We start from the raw sequence: 22,026 nt of genomic DNA, 5'->3' as shown, positions 1-22,026 counted from the left end.
TTGTTTTGTTTTTAAGATGGGGTTTCTCTGTGTAACATCCCTAGCTGTCCTGGAACTTGCTTTATAGACCAGGCTGCCTCAAATCCACAAAGACATACTGGGATTAAGGATATATGCCACCATGCCTGGCTTAAAATGCCTTTTTCTCGCTCAAACCTTCTCTCTGTTGAAGCAGAAAAGTTGCTGATAGCCAGGAATGAGTACATGGCTTTTGGCCAAGAGAACAGAGTGGAGACTCCCATCTTTGGGGAAGCATATATGCCCAAGCACCTCTACAAAGATGTTTCCTGGCAGTAAGAAATGTTGAAATGCTTTTTGTTGGTTTTGGAACACTTCCCCAGTTCTAGCTGTACCCTAGAAAAACAAATACTTTCTTGATCAATATGTAAAGCCAGGAAGTTGGTAAGAGTGACTGAGTAGCCTGACTATAATATACAGTTATAGTGATAATCACAGGAAAAGATGCCTTCTAAAGACTTGGGCATAAAAGCTTAAATATTCTTTCTTCTAACTGTCTGTTAAGAATAGGATGCCAATGGCTTGAATTGAGTTCTTTTCAAGGACTGATAGACTATTTGGTATGAAGTAGCAAAGCTACCTAGGAAGGTTAAAAAATGATGATCCAAGACATACTAGATGTAGAGACAATGGTGTCTGCAGTAAAAGGCAAAGTTAGTTTCTCTCATAGCATATATTTGCAGAAATGATTCTGTAAGATGCTCAAAGGCATGGAAAAAAAACATATTACTATTTATTGTAAATATCATGGTCATCTGAAGTTAAGTACTGGGATATATTTTTCTAATTTCCAGTGATTTTAGTATGCATTTTTTTTCTAACTTTTCAAAAGCTTTATTCAACAGTCTTATCCTGTAGTGTTAGGATTCCACACAGAGAGCCCTGTTATGCGTACCAGTACTATCAAAATAAAGAGGAAAGAATTCTTGTAGATAGAATCCCAAAGAGCTCATTTTAATTGCGCTCTGTCAATGAAGAGTACTGGAATGAATTTTGTCTTTAGTATTTTAATCACTTGAGTGAATCAGCTATTGGCAAATCCCATTTGATGGCTTAGCATTAGAAAGAACAGATACAGTAGCTGATGCCTAGAAGTTCTTCTGCTTTTTCAGATCCAGTGGTAGCCTTTGATACTCCAAAGTAATTATGTTCACCCTTTGTACCAATGACAGCATTCTAAAATTTAATGAAATTGAAATGAAAAATAGGAGTTGCGAAACAAAGTATTTTCTTGGAAATATTATTTTAACATTTAGACGGATCAAAACTAATCCTACTAGGGTGTTTCTCCTGAGTAGGAGTTGAGTTTGGAACTGGTGGTCTTGCATGTTAAATATGGAGTGTGACTGGGACAGCCATGAGACAGATATAAATGAATTCTTAAACATTTGAATACAGGCACCTCAGTATTATTGAATTCACTCAATTGGAAGTAATAGGAGATTTTAAATCTTTATAAATGATCTTGGGTAAATCACTGGTGATTGTATGGGTTGTTTCCCAATCAAAGGTTATTTCTAGACGGCTATATGCTTTGTTGCAGTTTCTGCTTCCATTTTCCAAGCATTTTACTTAGAAAGGATACTGTGTAGTTGAACTAAGGCTCCTTCCAGGCTGGGATTGCATCCTGTCGTGTATTCTTTGTATGCTGCTGACTATATCCCTGTTCTGCTGCAGGACACTAGATTTCTAATAGAGAACATTGGCATGGTAGCTGAAGCCCACTGCTCTGCAAGCCATACTGGAGCTTCATATTGAGAGTAGAAGACGTAGAAATCAGATGGATTTTCTAAATGGTCAAACTTTCCAACTGTAATTTTATAAATGATACTACACTGATATAGCCAATTAGATTTAAAATGTCTTCAAAAATTACTTTATTTTATTTAAAGCATCTGTTTAATGCAACTTTTAATCAGATTTTGCAAAGGGTATGTATGTATTTTAATATAGTCTGACCTGAATTTATATGTTTTTAGCTTTAGTATTTAACCTTTTATAACAAATAAACCATTTTTAAAAAAACAAGTTCAGTGAAGTGTTCTGTAGTTATTTCATTCTGGATGTTGATTGGTGAAATGATTTTGGGACTATTTTCTCAAACACAGTTCTGTTTTATGGACAATTTCCTTTATGTATAAAATCCCGATTATTGCTAGCATTGTAGGTGCCTCATACGTGTAAGATGAGGTAAGGAGATGATGTTACTTAACATATATGTGTATAGGATAAGATAATTCCCCAGCAAGGCAACTGCTTTTATCCAGAAAAGTAATGTTGATCGTTATTTACCATAGAAACTTACAAATTTGAATGTTGACTGGCCTCAAGAGTTTATGAACTGCTCTTTGTAGTAGAGGAATAAGCATCTGGCGTTTCGGCAGCGCCTTGGAAGTCCTGTGGATCTGTGTCTTGCTTCAACAGTATTTGGATGGAACAGACCCACTTTGTTAGCTTCCGGTCGCCTGACAAGTATCTTCAGTCACAGCCTCCGGGACCATCTCCTCACCATCTTCGGCTACTAGGACCAGTCTGCACCATCTCTTCGAAGTTAGCTCATAATCTGGATCAGCCACAACCTCTCAGATTCGTCAGAATTATTCCACCAAAGTGGAAGCTGCCGTGAACCGCCTGGTCAACTTGAACCTGCGCCTGGTCAACTTGAACCTGCGAGCCTTCTACACCTACTTCTCTCCGGGCTTCTTTTTTGATTTGGATGATGTGGCTCTGGAGGGTGTAGGCCACTTCTTCCTCAAATTGGCCAAGGAGAAGCACTGAGGGCACCGAGCGTCTCCTCAAGTTTCAGAACGATCGCGGGGGCCATGCACTCTTCCAGGATCTGCAGAAGCCATCTCAAGATGAATGGGCTAAAACCCAGGAGACCGTGGAAGCCGCCTTGGCCCTGGAGAAGAACCTGAACCAGGCCCTCTTGGATCTGCATGACCTGGGTTCTGCACACACAGACCCTCATCTCTGTGACTTCTTGGACAGCCACTTCCTGAATAAGGAGGTGAAGCTCATCAAGAAGATGGGCAACCACCTGACCAACCTCTGTAGGGTGGCAGGACCACAACCAGCTCAGACTGGTGTGCCCTAGGGATCTCTGGAAGAGTATCTCTTTGAGTGCCTCACTCTCAAACACGACTAGGGAGCCTCTGTGCCTCCCAAGGGGCTCCCCCCCCCTCTGCTCTGCACCAGCCTGTCTCGGGACCTCCACCTGAATGAACTTCTCAAGCCACTAGGCAGCTCTGGAGCCTCTCTCAAGTCTTGGACCAAGTAAAAATAAAACTTTTTGAGACAGCAAAAAAAAAAAAAAAAAAAAAAAAAAAAAAAAAAAAGAAAAAGAAAAAAAAGAATCTGGAGTTTACATGAGGACACATTGTATACAGTGTGGTGAAGCCCCAGTGTAGGTGAACTACCTGTAAAGCTTGCTCAGTTCACCGAGGGGTCCAGAGTAGCTATGAAGCTTAAATCCTAACAGAAACCTGATCTAGGAATGCAGCCCCCTCTTATGGCCTATGGAAGAACTAGGTGTATACCTTCCCATCTATAGCTCTCCGTGCTAATAAGGGCTGTGGTAAACCTAACTTCTCTACCCGGATACTCCTCTCCCAGGGAGAAGATTTGTCCTGTCCTGAGACCTTGGATTGTTCATTGAGATTATCTGTATACTCCATACCATGGATTCTTTGTGTGCCTTGGGTTAGGTGGCTATTCCCTAATGCAGAATCTTATATATCCAAGACAACCCAATTTAAACATCATTTCTCTTGCTTTCTATGATGCTCTCAGAGAGAATCAATTACTTCTATGTGTCTTCCCTTAGCTACTTGCCCATACTTTTGTTGTATAACTTACAACATTTACAGCATTTCTAGATATTTGCTTGTCAGTGGCCTCTCTTGGTTACTTCTTGTGGACAGGACCCATGTTTTGATTTATCTCCTTAACCCTCCATCAGCCACAGGCCTAGCACAATTATGTATTATATACTTAGTGTATGTGCTGGCAATGTTGAGCCCAACTGCATCTGAAAAGGTCAGATTGCCTAGAAGTAGAAATAATCACAAACTTGCAAATGAGAAATGGAAAGTGTGCTCACACTCGACTGCTGTTCGTGATATCAGGAGTAACTGATCTCCCTGTGGGCCTGGTGAAGTTCAGGGTGAAGTTTTCTGTGAATGCAAAATATAGAAAGGAGACATGAAATGTGATGAGCCATTGAGGGGCTACAGAGTGTGCATAAATGACCTTCAAGATAGCTCTGGCTATAGTGGTGGACTCCACTGTAAGTGGGGCTGAAAATGGGATGAGAAGATGGAAAACTTCTGGGATGGAATGGATGGAAAACTCATCCTGCTATACATAGCACACAACTGCTGTTCCAGCTGTATGAGAGGTTCCCCTGTCCCAAGGCAGCCTTGGCACTCAGAACTTAGTTATCCTATAGCTCAGGTATGGTTCAATGTTCAATCTTGGGGAGTCTGTGACAACCTTTTACTTGTTCATAGCAAGTAGCACTCTTGTTGCCATTTAAGAAGGCAGCATATAGTTTTATATGCACCACCTGTTCCATGCTCACTTAAGTAAGTTTCCAGAGGTTGAGTTTGGTCTCTTACCTGTTGACATGCTCATTCTTATCCAGCCCAATTCCTGGTTCTCTGCCTCTATGTGAGCCACATTAAATTATTTTTGCTCCTAATATGTATAGCTTCTAGGACTCCAGAGAGCTAGGGTTTCCCTTGCTGATATGGCAGTGTGATAAAGCACAACAGCTATACCATAGTCTCACTTGTTTTTTTTCTTGGTGTGTGTTCACTTTGTGGAAGAAGTGGTTGATTTGCCTGGGGCAAAACTCAAACTAATATAAAATGTAAATTTTGGAAAGTGGTCGAAACAGAGAGGGGGCAGAGTGGGAAGAAGTGAGTCACTGGGGACATTCCTCTGCTGGGGCTGAAGTGCCTCCACTCTGACTGTAGGCCTCTCTGAGGTAAGCAGCTTTAACCCAGGCCCAGAGCAAGAACGCCAAGAGCCCCTGGACTGAAACTGTGAGCCACAGTATTAATCATGGATGCTTCACAGTAATGCAAAGTTGACTAACCAGGGTTTGATTTGCATGAACATAAAAGCGAGTGAATAGTGCACATTCTCATTAGTACTCCCCAAGGTAAACCAGAAAGGCAGCCTCAAAAAGGTGTCCACACCCTGCCAGAATTAACTCCTCAGTTACTTTTCATGGAGAAGTTGGCTGATGCTGTTAAGGATTTGAGAGGACAAAGATGGAGGTTCAAGAGCTGAGGGATAAGCACAGCTTGGAAAGCTAGGGCAGCACAGAAAAGGACTTGAGCCTAAGGAAACAGCCCGCCAATACCTGACATTCAGATTCATGACTTCCGGAACTGCAAGAGAATTGACGTAACCACCACCATGAGCCTGTTCCACACAGCAGAACAAGCAGTCCAGTCAACAGCTGGCTTAATCTTTTACTCTCTGAGGTCGCAGTGTCACCTGCTTTTCCAGTGTTCACAACAGCGATCAAGGGTGACGGGACCTTTGAGGGCTAATTAAAGGATGGGCTGCTGGGCTTTGGTCTGAGTGGACAGTTTCATCACCCAGGGTTGGTCTCAAGAAGGTGCGTTATGACACATTTCCAGGCAATGCTGATGTGAGTGGCTCATGAGCCACAATTTGAGAACCTAGGGAACAAAGAACTCAAATTCTCAGCTCTGTGGCACTGTTGACAGCCTGTTCCCTCAGGTCTCTCCCCGCCCTCCATTTTACCCCAGCCTCAAAGGCTCACCCTGTCCTATCAGCCTAACCCTATCTTCTTTCTTTTTTCCTTTTCAATTCTGCCTCACAGGCAATTGACCAAAGGCCTGCCTAGACGTCCCTATAGTGTTGGCTCCCTGGCAGTGGTGTAGGTGGAAGCTGGAGTCAGACATTGTGTGGTGGTGGCCACACAGTCTCCTCCTGTCACACAGCTTATAGACCTTCTGCTCTCATTCACTCTTAGAAGATCTCTGAACATATTCTGAATGCTGTTTGTTTGTTTGTTTGTTTTGTTTGTTTTTTTTTACATTTTTGCTCCAAATTTTCAGCTAATGTAAAATTCAGAAAGTTATTTATTTTAGTGGGTTTAGTGTGTGTGTGTGTGTGTACATGTGTGTATTCTGAAATACATTAATATAGCCTGCTTAGTCTGTATAATGTGATTTGTATGTAGATGAAACGAGCAGAGGAGGACATGGCCACTTCTGAGTGTGGGGAAGATCTGCATTGTGGATAAAGGGGAGAAGACAGACAGAAGGAAGAGCTAGGCTGAACATGGCCAGCTGACTAAACCAGACCATGAGAGGAGAGAGGGGGAGGGAAAGCAAGAGAGGACCTGCTGAGGAGAGATAAGACAGGAGTCAATCTGGTGTCAAGAGGCCAACAGCCTGGTGTAGCCAAAATGGCTGAGTTATAGTGATCAGGCTGGGGAAGAGAGGTGGGAGCCCCTGGGAGGCTTTAAGCAGGGTGGTGGGGTGAGAAGTGGTAGGAGGGCCCACAGGTCCTGCATTTGAGACTTAACAGCAGGCATGTGTTTTCAGCAGTGACAGTATAGTATTAGATAACCAATTGCTGTGCTCTTTCCTGGGGAACAGTTTCTCCAACTCTCCGCATTGCTCAGTTGTCTGTAGTTCTCTGTCTTACACACACACACACACACACACACACACACACACACACGTGCACGCGCATACGCGTGCCTGCTGCTATTGCCCCAGTTCAGCTCTTGTTTACGAAGTCATGTTCGTGAGACTTTATAGGTGTAGCACTTGACATTTCTAGGAGGGACAGCAAACATTCCTCTGCCTCTACTGTGTTTCCTCTCCCTCTCCTGTAATTACCCCTGAACCTTGGGTACAGGAGTTGTATCCTAGATAGAGAGCATCGAGGGAAAACTCAAAATCTCAAACCATTATTCTTGGTTGTATCTTTTGTTTAGAAGAGGTATAGGCTTGGTTTTCTAACTTTCAGTGTATTTCTTTGAGGATAAACTGCTTCAGAGGCAATAAACACTTTGGTTACTTACCAACTATGGTGGTTTGAATGAGAACCCCAGAGGCTCATAGAGTTGAATGCTTGGTCCCCAGTTGGTGGAACTGTTTTGGGAAGGATTAGGAGGTGTGGCCTCCTTGGAGATGTGTCACCAAGGATGGGCTTTAAGGTTTCAAAAGCCCATGCCTGACCCTGTCTGGCTCTGTGTGCTTCCAACTTGCAGATAAAATGTAAGATCTCAGCTACTGCTCCAGCACCGTGCCTTCCCGGCCCCCGCCACCCACCAATGCTCCCTTACCAATGGTGGTCATAGACTAGTCCTCTGAAATTGTAAGCAAGCCTCCATTAAATGTTTTATTTTATAAGTTGCCTTGGTCATGATGTCTCTTCAAAGCAATAGAAGAGTAACTAAAAATCCTCCAAGAGTCCATCACCAGGACTTCAGTAATAGTTAAGACGGCTGATAGCAATGCCATAGGACCAGAAAGCAAGAGTCGAAATCAATCGCTTTAGACATACCTGCACTCTAGAAGTCTCCAGGAAAGGCAGGACCAAACTCCTCCAGAGAGATACCTGGATACCCCACCCTTCTCAAGCACTTTGTCAATCTCAGCCATGACATTTGGCTCCAAGCTGACCGCAGTCTCAGCCATGACATCTGGCTCCAAGCCGACCACAGTCTGTCAACCCATGCTCTAGACCAGCAAGTGAGTTCCACACCAACAGGGAAGCCCCGGCTAGCCTCTGTCTCCAGTTATACATACTCAGGCCCATGGCAACAAGGTGAAAGGGAGAGCCCACCTAGGAACCAAGGAGGTCCAGGCCAGAACGCTGCTGAGCGTGGCCACAAGATGAGCAGCAACTTCCAATTCCTTCTCTTTCTTTAATGCCAATGAAAAGGTGGAAAGAAAAGATGACTAGATTTGCAAGCGATGAGTGGGAAAGCTACAGCCTCAGATGTCGCATTGCGAGGGACGATGAGAAAGCTACAGCCTTGGAAGTCACAGGAGTCTCCAGGCACTCACCAGTTCCTACTCTCCTGATACTCATTTCCTCAAATTCATACAAGTGTTTTTAACTTTTTAAAAATTAAAATTTAGTATACAAATAAAAATAATATCTTGATTTAAAAAAAAAAAAAGACTGGAGAGTTAGGTAGAGACTGGAGCACCACAGTTAGGACCTGGCTTGTCCCCTGCAACACTTCATCTTTATTGACAAGTTGACTGGATTTAGAATCACTAAGTGACTTATCTCTGGGTATTTCTGTGAGGAAGTTTCAGGAGAGGTTTAAGGTAGGTGGGAGGATCCGTTCTGAGTGGTGGTTGTCACCATTCTATGATTGGGGTCCTAAGTAAAATAAAAATAAGGAAAGACGGACCTAGCTAAGGACCAGAATTCATCTGTCTCCTGACTATGTATGTATGCTGTGTGACCAATCACCTCACACCACTGCCCACCATGACGGGCTGACTGTAACTCAAACTGAGCAGAAACAAACACTTCATTAAGTTGCATCTTCCAGTTATTTTGACATAACAATGAGAAAAATAACTAAATAAATCAACTCTTCAAAAGAAGAAGAAGAAGAAGGAGATGATGATGATGATGATGATGATGATGATGATGATGATGGAGGGCACGCCCATCTCTGCAGGTACTGGATGTGCTACAGAGCTAAGAGTGATGCTCAGAAGCCTCCAGGTACACTGGGAGACTTTCCCAAGCTAAAGATTTTGAACTGATAATTGTGTGCAGGAGGTCATGAATCTTTAAATGGATTTGTTTTGGTTCTCTACTGTTAATGCCATATATAAGACAGGAAGAAATGTGATCAGGCAAAACAATTACTCACTTTTGATAAAGTATTGAAAAAAATGAGGTGAAAGACTATGTAGATCCTCTTGATGCATAAAACTGTAGAATGAAAACTTAGCATGTATCTTGCGACCCCTTTAATATCTCTGAGGACCCCCCCTTTCCCTAGGGTTCTGCATCTCACAGGGACTTAATTTCCTCTGAGCAAGGAAATCGTAGGAAGAGTCCCCATGCTAAAGTGGTGCTAAAGAATGAGGATATTTCCCACCCCTCAGATTCCTGCTTCTCACAGATGAAGAGGGCCTAAGGAAGCCCTGTGCATCTTTTCCTGTTTCTATAGGCAAGAGAAGAGGAGGAGAATTGCTCTGGCTAGGGTGACAGTCTGTTAAGTATGGGGTCATATCTTCACACAGGAGATGACACATGGGTGTGACTTCTGAAGTACAGTAAAGCTTGTTGGCCACCCTTATGTCCTCATGTGAGGAGGAGAACCAATGGTCCCTTGGTTTTGTGAAGTCTGCCTTGACTGGGAGATCTCATCACTTTTTTTTCTGGGGTCAGCTGGAGACTCTTTTCTTTCCCCTTCTTGTGGCTTTCTCCAGTTCCACTGTGACCATCATTCTGCTGAGGCTGATCAAAATGAAATCTCTCCTGAAGAGTCAGCGAAAGGGCCTGGAGTGGGCTTTACACAGTGCTGCCACCACACACTGTCCCACACACTCATCTAGCTAGAGATAGCACCCACTCTGGCTACAGGTTTCAGGGGAGACTTTTGCTTCTGCCTCCCCAGGAATTGCTGGTCCCCAGTACGAATCCTGACAACTAGCAGTCTTTAGCCAAGGGGAAAGAGCCAAGCATAGGAGGCCACCAGGTATAAGTATGAAAGGAAGTAATTAGCAGATCCTAAACAACATCCGATTAGCTAAAGGTGGCATTACATTGAAATCATTTTCAATAAAAGACAAATTAAAAGACCAAGGGCTAGAGAAATGGCTCCATGGTTAAGAGTGTCCATTCTATAGTCTACAGTCTACAGACGACCCAGTTTCAGTTCCCAGCACCCTTGTCTGACAGCTAACAACTACCTATATTTCCAGCTCTGGGGAGTCCTGACACCTCTGGCCTTCAAGAGAGCTGCACTAGCATGCACAGAACCTCACACAGAAACACATAACTACACACAAATTTCAAGACATAAATCTTTTTTTAAAGCTAACAGTTGTTTATATGTAGGTATATATGCATGTGTCGGTTCTCACCTTCCATCACATGGGCCCCAGGGATTGAACTCAGATCAGGAACCTCAGGGGCAAGTGCCTTTCCCCTGCCCTGCCTTCCCAAAAGCACAAAGAATACTGTCCCACAGTGTCTTGAGAACACAGCACAGAACCAGACAAAAATCATCAGTCATCTACAGACACATCTTTACTAGTAGGGAGTCCTCCCTGGAGACCAGAGAAGTGCCAAGATAATTAAACGTCACAGCAAGACAACAAAGCACAATGTCAAAGTGTTAATGGAAGAAATTACTTAGGACAATGTTTCGGAAACAACTTCTTTCACAGTCATTCTTGGAAGGACAGTTCTGTAATGTTGTATTTCATATTTGATTCTGCTGGTACTCTGGCTCGGATCAACACACAGCCGCTTGGGATTTTTCTGGACAATTAATCACCTTTACGGACAGAGCCGAATGCACCATCTGTTCTGCCGCCTATGTTAATATAGCTTCAGTAAGAGCCAACTATGCTAAAGTTCTTCATCTGATTTTTCAAACAGGCATCCTCATATAAGTGTGGACATCGGTGTGTTGTGCGAGGACGAGGTTGAGAACATTGGCTGAGGGCAGCGAATGCAGAAGTGGGAAGGGTACATGCATAAGGGAGAGAGGGGCCTGTGTGTGTGACTCGTAAACAAATTCTCAATAACCATTGATTCAATAATTCTTTAAAAAGTGGATTTCTGCAGAATGACCTCAGCTGACGAGCAATAGCAGAAAACCAGCAACAGATTCACTGGAGATTTAGATCAACTGGATTGGGAAACACGGCTTTAGAGGTAGAGACATGTCGGCACATGAAGAATGGATCATCAAACCAGTGTGGTCTGTTATGCTTCTCGGCTCCATGGTTAGAGGCAATTTGCAACAGTTTTTACCACTGAGGAAAAGAACAATAAAGGCCGCCTTGTTGAAAAGCTCAGTCACCAGGAAATACTGATATCCTCCGTGATGCACATCAACTCTCAGGGCACTGGCCATCCACATGGCTGGACGGCTGCGTCAGCATGGGCTCCGCCTGGCAGGAAAGAAAGAGCTAGATTTTACAGCAGAAATTAGCTCAGCCTCCTTTTCCACCACCAGAACTCACTCTCTCTCTCTCTCTCTCTAGTCATTTAGATGCATTTGTCACAAGTGGCCTTGAGTAGGTAGGCACTGCTAGGAAAACAAGGACAAAATGGAACAAGGAGGGGAAAGAGTGAGGCATGCAGGCTTCTGCTGGGAAGGTGCTAGCTCACAGCAGGGGAGCTGGGGAAATTTTTCTTTCTGTTTCATTCTTCATGAACTGCTAAGCATGGTCTAGAATGGAACCACTGGGTACCCCTAACTGTATTTAGTGATTTAGAATCAGCAAGAGCCCACAAATTAACAACAGATACAGCGCTCACCAGCTGTGATGTTGAAAACAGATCCAAAGATGGACATCCACTATTTGAGGTCTAGAGATTCAACTGTATATATTTAGGCCTCCCTGGCTCCTGTGTCTAGACTGAGTAACAAACAGCATATATGAGTGGCCAGAAGGATACATTGTTGACCTATGAGCCATGCAGCCTCTCAAAGAACTTTCCTGTTAAAGGATCATTACATTTTTTTTTTTTTTTTTTTTGATAAAAGAAAAACACCTGAGTCTTTCTGTGTACTGAGTGCTTGGAAGCTTGCTAGCTCTATGGAATGAGAACAGAGAAGTTGCTCATCAGACCTCAAGGCATCCTGGTGTTACAGCTGAAGGTCCATTAAGGGAAAGCTTTTGTTTCCTAAAAGAAAAGTGGAGTCTATCTCTTAGTGGAAACATGCCATTGTCTCCTGGCTTAAGAGTTGATCCAATTGAGCCAGCCAATCACCTGGCCAAAGGACCACCCTTCAGGAAGGCAGCCATACCTCAAGCCATGCTAAGGACATAGGAACAATCTTCCTTTAATGACTTGTTCTTTTCCTACCCTACGCCTGATGCAGTCTCTTACAACTCCTAAGGCTTGCCTGGTTTTCTGAATTACTCAGAAAAGCTAAGCTTTTCCTTTTCTTCTGTCAGTTCTAAGTATGCTTTCCCTCACACCTAGTTTAACTCCTCTAACTTTTCCTTTCCTGGCTTTCATGTTGGCTTAGCTCAAAGAACATGTTTTTTTTTTTCTTTCTTCTATATCTGCATTCCTCTTCTGGGCAACTAGCAAGATTTACAACAGGCCCACCCTGAGACTTTTCTTTTGAATTCTAATAGAATTGTCCTTTTGAGTCCATTCTTAAGTTCTTTTATCTGTAGGGCTAAGAACCCCAGGAGACCTCTTAATCTCTCCATATCACTGGCTCTGTATTGTCTTGTTTTGTGTTTATCTCTTGGAAGTGCCTTCCGTGCTTCCCCAATCTCCATCCTTAGCTAGCTGGGTTTGTGTCAGCCAGCCCCCTGCTGTGGGACTCTTCAGCCATCCTTAGGCAACATCCAGCACCTCCCTCCCCTCTCTGGCACGTCCCATCACATTAGTGTACTTGCTTCTGGATTTATTTACTCGTTTGTGGTATATCTACTTCTATGGACTATAAGTGTCATGGTCTCTTTTTGTGTATTTATGTCTAGTGTTATGTGTAGTGCAATACATAAAGGTACACTGAAAGGATTTCTCTCTTTGGTACAGTTCATCCCTCTGTAAAACGTAAAATTCATCAATAAGTGTCATCAAGTCACCCCAACCCAGAATGTCCTCCTACAGCATAATGGAAAATGGCAGCAGAAAGCCACTGTCCCTCAGTGCCGAGGCGCAGCCTCACCTGCCACCCCTTTTATAACTGCAGAGCGCCAATCTGCTTCAGCCGAGTCATCAGCTCCCCATTCTGTTGCATGGAGATCAGATCGCTGCATCCGCCTATACAGTCTTTACCTATGAAGACCCGAGGAACCTGCAGAAACAGACAAGTCTGGATGGTTAAGGAGTCCTATAACTAGTATTGTCCTTGTGTCCAGTATTGTCCCCCAGGCTAAGCTTTACAAATTGCTTTACAGTATTCTTCTGAAAACTTTTTAATTTTTTTTTAAGAACAATAGTCTAAGAGTAGAAATAGTCATTTAAAAAAATGTTGTTGAGCAGCTGGAGAGATAGCTCAGTGGTTAAGAGCATTGACTGTTCTTCCAGAGGTTCCAAGTTCAATTCCCATCAACCACAGGGTGGCTCACAACCATCTGCAGTGGGATCCAATGCTCTCTTCTGGTTTGTCTGAAGACATCTATAATGTACTTGTGTACATAAAATAAATAAATCTTTTTAAAAAATGCTTTTAGAGCTGTGTTGTAGCTCAGGGACACAGCTACTGAACATGTGTTAAATCCTCAGCCCCAAGTGGGAAAAAGGTAAAAAAAAAAACAAAAAAAAAAAAACAAAAAAACAAATGTTTTTCAGATTGAGTGAGGTTACAATTTTTTTTCACTTTACAAACACACATCAGGAGCAAATTCTTGTTGGTGCACTGAGACTACCAGGCTGCGCTTCAGTTTCCCTGCAGTTGGAGCCAGCCCTGAGACTTTATACTGAACCTGGGCACTCAGGAGCATGCTTCTTTTTCAGTGTAGCTGGAAGGGAGGTCCAGGCTTATTGGAACATTGTATCATTCTGATATTAAAATACAGGTTAGCTGTCCTCAACTAGAAGACAGTACTATGATCTTTTGAGTCTCCTTTAATCCCTTAACCTTGGTAAAATACCTAAATGTTGTAGCTCTGGGCCCAAGCATATTAATCTGTTCTGGCTTCCTGGCCATACTGCTGTGGTCACTGTGCTTGTAGAATGGCTTCCTCTCTGTCACTGCCACTACACAGAGCCCTGTTCAGACACTGGTGTGTCCGTCTTGTCACAGCTGAAGAGGAAGTACCCTTACTGGGGCCAAGTAATTTCCAAACCAGGGCTGTGAAGGACTCTGCTAAAGCCATGCCTGACCAGGAAGTGACAGGTCCTCTGACACAGGGAGGAGAAGGGGAGACAGGGTGAGAATGGTTTTCAGAGCACCCTGTTTTTCTCAGAATGTATAGACCATCTAAGCGAATTATTTAAAATATGGAAAGGATGAGAAAAAAGGTTAAGGGGGCCTAGGGAGAATTAGGCTTTAAAATATAGAAAGCTGGTAACTAAACCAATATCATGTGCCACGATCCAAATTAGTTAAGCTGCCTCCTTTGCCTGAGAACTTAACAAAAATAAAGAGTCCCAGAACCCTTTTCAGGCAAGTGAGCCTAGTAAGTACATCAGTCCCAGGAGAGGGTGGAGAGTGCAGGTGGTTGTATGTGGCTGTGTCAGAAATTTTGTAAAGGAAAGTAACGCAATATTGCTTCCATTAGCTAGAAGGAAGAAAATGCAGAAACATGAGGCAAGAAGCCCCACATTTCCACAGAACATTGGGTATTGTTTCTGAGGAGAGGAGGCCCCATGTGTGAAGGGCTTTTCAGTCTCTGTCTCCTCAGAAGTTTCTGCTCCTTCATTCTGCTCCTTTGGGGCAGTCAGTTGTCCCAGTAACAGCGGAGCCCTAATGGTTCTGTTGACGGTAATGATTCGCTGAATAAAATAGGACCTATCTACGATTTAAACATGGAAACCATGTATTTATTCTTGAATGTCTATTTTCAAAAAGACTCCAGCAGTCTTCACTATTCCTACAGCTTTCCACCCCTCCATTTGTGTCTGTGGAAGTAAAAGGTTGATATTGAGTGTCTCTCTGGATCACTCTTTTAAAAAAAAAAAACTGAGAGAGGGTGTCCTGCCTACCCTGTGCTAATAATATCAAGGGCAGGCTACCACTGTCCACAGCCAGTTCTTTTTTGTTTTTGTTTTTGTTTTATGTGGATTTGGGTTTTAATCTAAGCTGCTGCCCTCATGTTTATGTGGTAAAATTGTTTGATCCTCTGAAGATCTGAGCTAATGCCAGTGGCAATAATGCCCTGAAAACCAAGGGTCATCTCCTGGGAGCTGGTTCTCCCATTGACTGTGAGTCCGAATCCTTTAGAAGGTCTGGTTAAAGAAGACATAGACGTCTCTCAGATCCAGAGAAATGAGCTAAAGTCTGATAATTTGAGTTTCTAAACATTTCCCAAGTGCTGGTCACCTTCAACCACTGGTGTACACAGAACAGCTCTTGATTTCTCCCAGGGTGACAGAGGGCTGGGACCCTCCGCACACTCTACACACACACACACACACACACACACACACACACACACAGACTGCGACACACACAGACAGACAGCACTCCCCCCAACCCCCGCCCGACTCCAAGACAGGGCCTGAAACATTATTGACTGTTCCCCAGGATGGAGATTTTTGAACAAGTCTGGCAAGAAGCTAGGTTGCCTGACAGCTTGAAGGAACTTTGCTGTTGCATCCCAGCTACAGTCTGGGTATCAGCGAAGCTGCCTTCAGTCAGGCTGAGGAAGAGGAAACCCTGTCACTCAAACCTCTGGCCCACCCCTTTTCTGGGAGGAGGCCCAGTCAGCTACTGCTGACCAGAGGAAGAACCTTCACTGTAAACCAAGCTTGGTAACACTGGTCTGAGCTCCTGAGCGGGTTTTCCCAGCATTCTCTGCTCTCTAGGGTTTTCTTCCTGTGTGGGGGGAAGCCAAAGGTTGACTCTGAATGTCTTTCTTGATTACTTTTTTTTTTTTTTGTAAACTGAAGCAGGGTCTCCTGCTCCACTTGTGCTGGGATTACAAGCAGGCCGTCACCTGTGCACAATTTCCTCCTCTCCTGTTTACGCCTGTGAGGTAAATGCGTATCTGCTGAGTCATCTTCCCAGCAGCGACCTCGCCACTTCTGACCACTGTTGGGTAGGGTTTGAGCCTATGGACTCCTCAGATGCAGCTACTCAAAGCCACGTCAACAGTTTCCTCCTCTTCTACCTCAAACCCACTGACTGCGCTTGGATTCTGTGTGGCCCCAGAATGCCTCTCAGTTTAGTCCCTCCTACAATCTTGTTCCTGTGGGGGGAAAAAAAATCCTGGAAAGCAGCTTTATGTAGAGAGGCAGAGGACTGAGCGGGTCAGTGACCATGAAGCCAGTGGACCGTGGCAATTTGAGGGACAAGTCCACAATTTATTTTAGATGACCTTTAACCTACTTTGCCCACCTCAATGTCAGACCCAAGGAATGGACAAATGCCTTTGGAATGTGCTAACTTAACAAAGCCTAACTGCTACCTGTCAAAGGGGTAAGAAAGCTATCACACAACACCCGAGGCCCCTGGGCTCAGCTATAACCTGCTTCTTTGATGTTCCTTCTAAGGTTTTTAAAAACTGCTTTATCTGCATCTCTTTATGCTACTACTATAAAAATTAACCAGGCTGCTTTGACGTTGGAGCATGGACATTGACGTAACTCAGTGCTGCCTTCTCAGGTCATGCTCTCTCACTTGACTCTAGAATAGCTCATCTTATTTGAGGTGAGAACCGTTTTTTGCGCAGAATGGCCCTTCCAAAGGTCAAATCAGGTCACCCCAAAGCTAAAATTCCAGCAGCAGCCTTGCTCTTTCTAAGCACAAACTGGTTCATTAGAGAGGTTTGTACTCTAACCCATGCCAGCCTCCCGATTGGTCCATGACACACCAGTCACAGTCCACCACAAGCTAGCTCTTATTTTTTGTCTCCTTTTTCTTCATCTTGGTGAGGTCCCGTTGGTCCCACTTAAAACAATAACCTGCCGCCTCCACCCTGCCTCCTCTCCCATAGTTAATTTTCTTCATAAAGACATCACTGCTGCCTCCTGGATATACTATCAAATTATTTGTCTTCCTGAAAAAGCACATATTTTAAAAATATAGGAATTTTTCATGGCTGTATTTCCACTATGCAGAAATGTGCCTGGTACATTACAGATGCTGAAAAATATCTGTTGTGTCCAGAAAAGTTATCCTATGAATGTGAAGGAAAAAAAAAAGCCTTCTTAGACAAAATGGAGGCACTTTGCTACTAAAACAGTTGTTCTGTAAGAGGCATCCAGAGTTGTATCAGAAGCCCATCAGGAATGGCAGAGCTTTGGAGAAATAACAGATGAAGGCATTGGAGGGAGTCGCAGCAGCTAGACTGCTAGACTAAGGACTGTTTGTGTCATCAGGTCCTGCTGAGCTCCTACTGTATACCAGAGCCTATGGGTCGCACAGGACAATTGACACAGCCAAGTACTCTCAAATTCTCATTCTTAAAATGCAAACACAACCTTATTCAGCACCGGGAAGCCGTGAGTTGGAAACATTTATGCTTCTCTCAAAAGAGATGCATTTAGATTTGGACTCAAGGACCTGCTGGGGATAGGGAGTATGTATAGAGGATCAGGGGTATGGCTCAGTATACACCGTAAGAGCAGATCTTCAACAACCATGTGAACAGTCATGCATGGCACTGTACTGGGAGTGGGTGCAGGGAGAGGTAGATCTCAGAGGCACACTGGCTACCCAGACTAACCAAACTGGCAAGGTACGGATTCCCTGAGAGACACTGCCTCAAAACAGCTAAGGTGGAGACAGAATGAGAAACGTCCTGAGTACATGTATATATATACACATACATACACACACACACACACACACACACACACACACACACACACACACAAACGCACGCATGCACGCACGCACATCTTTTATAATTTTAAAGTTAAAAGGCCACTACAAAACAGTGTTGCTTTACAAATCAATGCAAACATTCAGAAGTTTGGTCTTTTGTTGGTTGGTTGGTTTTGTTTTGTTTTTCTTTTCTTCAGAACCCATCCTGCTGGGCTAAGAATGGCATTTTCTTTAATTCTGTTGTAACTGGGACCACCTACAGATCTTATACCACCTCTGCTGTTATGAGGCAATTCATGTGGAATTTGACCTGAGTGTGGGATGGTCTGACGTTTTCCCGGGCAGTTCCACTGGCTAGCAAAGTTTGGGAAACCCCTCTGCGGGAGGATGTCCAGTGAGAGCTGGAACAGGGCCTGCAGGGGTCTTCTCTTCACTGTCCACTCTTTGCTCTGTCCCTCCTATAGCTGTAAAATACACACTTTTGGATGGTACTACCATGCAGATCTTTGAATGAAATCATGTCCAATGCTTTATACCAAGATCCCAGAGAAAATCACTTTAAGTCACACTAAAGCTCAAGTAGGAAATGTGTTTCTTCCAACACTGCCCTACAATGTGCTCCTGAAAAGACCCTAAGTGAGCTGGCCCTGACTGCTCTCTCAGGAAAGGGGATACTCTAAAAAGACCACCCATGCCTCTCCCTTTGGCTATCAGACTGTGCAAACAAAGGGCCTCACCCACCCCCACCCCCACCCCCAAGCCTGTGCTGGGAAAAGGCTGAAGTCCTGGGGCAAGCCAGTGGAGAAACCCACCTCACAGGAAGAGATTTCACACGGTTCTGAGCCCTGGAGAACAGCTGGACCTGAGACCATGGTGAGTCAGGGGTAGCGGGGGAGGGACTTTCACCTGAACCTGGCCTGCAAACCTCAGGCTTTCTACTTTAATAAGATGAGAGGAGATTCTAGTTAAGAAGGGAGTTGACTCAGCTAGCAACTTATCAGCTAGTGCTTAGGTCTGAGAGTGAGGACCTTAGTTTGAACCCTCAGAATCCACAGAAAAAAAATTGGGCGCAAATCTCAATGCTGGGGAGATCTAGATAGGAGGATCCCAAGGGCTTTCTGGCTACCAGCCAATCCAGCCCAGCCTGTGAACTCCAGATTCAGTGAAGGACGGTATCTCAAAAAATAAGGCTGAGAGCAATCAAGTAAGTCACCCAACGTTACCCACTGGGCTGTTGAGTAAACGAGGGTACACAGACACACACACACACACACACACACACACACACACACACAGACACACACACATCGTACACTTCATGGATGTGGGCGTCCATGGACATCTGTATTTTGTCAGCTTCCCAGTGAAGCCTCACTGAATAAGTTTCCTTTCCCTGCTTTTCACTGTCACGTGTCTCTTTAATTGGTATTGGAGGCAGGTGGCCAAGGTTCTTGGCTTGTTGGGGCTGCCAGGTCCTCGGCTTTGTCCCCCAACACTCCAGTAACAGTAGGACAGGCTCACTTTCCAGCACCAGTCTGCTAGGTTGGGCATTCCACCAGCATCCCAGGCACAAAGAGAGCCTTTTCTGAGGGAAGAAGGTGTTCTTAGAGAGCTGCATATGTATTTGTGGAGCAGGATTTTGAAGTGCTCCCTCTAATCTTGCAGCCTGGGTCGCCGAGGATCGTCAAGGCAAGAATCCATCAGATCATACAGTAAATTATCATGATAATCAGGCCTGAAAATATCCTATAATTAAGGCAACCCAGGCAAAAATGGAGTACAGGGTTTATATTTCTAGTGGGTGGAGCTAAGTTACAAATGAACAAACTAGGTGATAAATGAAGAAAGCCTAGTGAAAAGGAAGGACCACAAACTCCACTGAGATACACGCTAACGGGGCAAGAGAGTGCAGATATGGCCCCCTTCCATAACATAAAAGCTAGAGATCACATCCAGCCTCGAAGCTGCCTCCTGCCTTGCCAGCTAAACACTGCCAGTTCAAAATAGTGCTTAAAACAAAGCCTTCAGATGCACACTTAATCGCCACCAGCCCAGCTGTCAGGCCCACCGACCACACACCAGCATCCTGCCTTCTGGTCCTCCCGGGCAGTCCTGCTGCCTACTCATTTGATCAGTGTCATTCCTTGGGTCCCTCCCCCACACCCTGCAAAGTCCTCTGGATGCTTTGAAGGACAGAGCCCTGGCAGCGGCATCCTAAGAAAGGCACAGCTGTCTGCAGAGCTTCGGAAAGGAAGCAGCAACCCTCCAGTGCTTCCTTAGCGTTTAAACACACTCACGGTTCTCGCTCCGGTGAGCTGTTGTAAATAATCTTGAATCGCGTCAGTGTTGTGAGTGGCGGTGATGTCCACAAACTCCAGAAGACCTTGTTTGAAAGGCAGTTGACTGAGGATTTCTTGGGTCTTTCTGCAGTAGGGGCAGGTGGGCTTGATGAACACGACCACCTTCCCAGACTGGATCTTGGAATTCACAAACTCCTGAGCCATGCTGACAGGCTGCAGCTTCTTCAGGGAGGAACAGTTCAGTTGAAAGTACTGGTCTAGTGTAAAGCGGCGGCTTAGCCAGCAGCTCTCATTTAATAAGGAACCTCCTTGGAGGAGGAGTTAACAAGTAGGATGCTTCAGTTTTAAAGGGCCAGCCCCAAAGTCAATTCATTGTGGTATGAGTCATTACTTACTAGGCCTACCATTGCACGCTTGCTGTTTAAGCCATAATAGTGTAGGCCAGGCTGTCTTGTGTCCTTCCCAAGATCAGAGCTAAGTCACCCTCTAGGATAGCAGAAACAGCAAGGAAGAGTTTCTGGGTAGGAGGCCCTGGGTCCTCTTAGAACAAATTCTCTCTCTCTCTTTCTCTCTTTTCTTTTGGAAACATGGTTGTTTTGAAAAATAAAAACATGACCATTCAGGAAGGCTTTGGTTCTTCATAGGAAGTGGGGACTGCATAGTGACTGAGCCTTGTGGATTGCACCAGCATGCTTTCTTTGGCCTGTAAGGTGGGTGCTTGTGTGATTAGTGGACTTGGTTCTTGGCATGTAAAAATAAGCTTGTCTGGACTTTGTCTCTGAAAAGTGGGGTGCCATGCTCTGAGGCCTTGGTGAACAATGAACCCTTTTTGGTGGGGTAGATTTGTGACTGAACTTTGCCACAGGGCCTACCTGTGAAGCTAAGCCTTTTAATGGGCCTCTCTTACTCCCAAAGCCTTAGGGCTGGTGACCTTTGAATAGCAGTTCAGTAAGAAACAAATTCTCCCATAACCCCTGACCTTAGATTCCAGACAGAATGAGGATCTTTTCCTGCCTGGCTTGTTTTGACGGTGAGCTGAGGTGCTTCAGGAGGGAGTGCTAAGGTAGATAAGCAAACCAAAGAGAAAATTCCTGTCAGACTAAAGCACCTCTCCAAGCAAGCGACAAGTTCCACACTAGACCCAGAGTATCTTATAGAAGGTCAGACTAGAGGCTGTCATGCTGACGGCTCTGGTGCATACCGTGACAAAAGAGAAGTAAACTGACTTCTAGAGGCGCTTTCTTTGTCACTCTCACTGTTACCACATCATGTGGCAAAATAACAGTCAGATGGCCATATTCAGGGCCACAGAAGGAGCTCAGAGAGAGTTCTGTCAACTGAGAAGTGTGGCCGAGCTGCATGGCTGAGGTGGCTACTCCATAGCAGGGCTGTAGACCTCTCAGCCCATAGCTGTCCACACTTCTGAGTAAGCTTAGGGGTAAAGTCTGGATCCTGCTCATTTTCTTCCTCTCAACCTTCTGAAGCCAGCCTGTTCCGGGGGCCTCTTGAGGGCTCTTGCTGTTCACATGTCCCTGAGGAATCAGCACAGGGTTCAGGCTGTTCTTTTAGAATCTTTCTCTCCTCCTCTTCGATCTGGTCTTTCCCTTCCTCCTTTTTCTAACAGTCTGACTCTCTCGTCTCTCTCACAGACCATGGCTGGGAGCCACCATGACCTTCTGTCTCTTGCATGTCCACATTTTGCCCTGTCCCGATATTTGCCACTCCTGTTTTCCTCACCTCCTCTTTTGTTGCAATCAAACCTCCTTATCTCCGCCTGTTGAAATGCCTCAGGTTACGTAAGTGTCCTAGAACCAGTGTGAGCTTGGCATGTGCAGAACCGTGGGGACCTCCCAAGAGACCTGTACAGAGTCACGTGGGGCTTGGACTAACACCAAAACTCCAGACAGATGAAGCTCTGAGTGTGCTGTTTCTATAATTTGTCTGATTTGGAGTCTATCATATTTACCTGAAGTCTTATAAATGATAGCACCTGGATACAGGAGAACTCCATTGTCTGTCCTGCAGCCCAGGTTAAGACTA

At 44.6% G+C, this 22,026-nt stretch overlaps 2 protein-coding genes and 1 pseudogene across 4 annotated transcripts in view; 2 read left to right on the top strand and 1 right to left on the bottom strand.

Annotated features, from left to right (window-relative positions):
* Rhobtb3 (Rho related BTB domain containing 3) overlaps positions 1 to 2,046 on the top strand; it is a 52,608-nt gene extending 50,562 nt beyond the window's left edge. For all 3 annotated transcript variants that reach the window (XM_031359802.1, XM_031359803.1, XM_031359804.1), the window contains one exon: positions 1 to 2,046. This exon is cut by the window's left edge and continues 877 nt beyond it. The gene's annotated coding sequence lies outside the window, so the exon portion shown is untranslated.
* On the top strand, positions 281 to 3,257 carry LOC116083896 (annotated as a pseudogene).
* Positions 3,258 to 10,277: 7,020 nt separating this feature from the next.
* On the bottom strand, positions 10,278 to 20,278 carry Glrx (glutaredoxin). The gene is made up of 3 exons (XM_031360519.1): positions 19,984 to 20,278; positions 12,920 to 13,048; positions 10,278 to 11,174 (listed from the first exon to the last, which is right to left on the bottom strand). Exons 1-2 carry the CDS (start codon positions 20,188 to 20,190, stop codon positions 12,932 to 12,934), a joined length of 324 nt encoding a protein of 107 aa, XP_031216379.1. The 5' UTR covers positions 20,191 to 20,278; the 3' UTR covers positions 10,278 to 11,174; positions 12,920 to 12,931.
* Positions 20,279 to 22,026: the final 1,748 nt, after the last annotated feature.

The sequence above is a fragment of the Mastomys coucha genome, unplaced genomic scaffold, assembly GCF_008632895.1.
Source record: "Mastomys coucha isolate ucsf_1 unplaced genomic scaffold, UCSF_Mcou_1 pScaffold8, whole genome shotgun sequence".
In the NCBI taxonomy this organism is placed as follows: Eukaryota; Metazoa; Chordata; class Mammalia; order Rodentia; family Muridae; genus Mastomys; species Mastomys coucha.
Note: the sequence above shows the minus strand (reverse complement) of the source record. Positions and strands in the feature narration are given on the sequence as shown.

Coding starts and splice junctions, on each gene's coding strand:
- Glrx (XM_031360519.1), bottom strand. CDS start 20,190: ATGGCTCAGGAGTTTGTGAATTCCAAGATCCAGTCTGGGAAGGTGGTC. Junction 13,049..19,983: donor AGCTCACCGGAGCGAGAACC/GTGAGTGTGTTT, acceptor CTGTTTCTGCAG/GTTCCTCGGGTCTTCATAGG.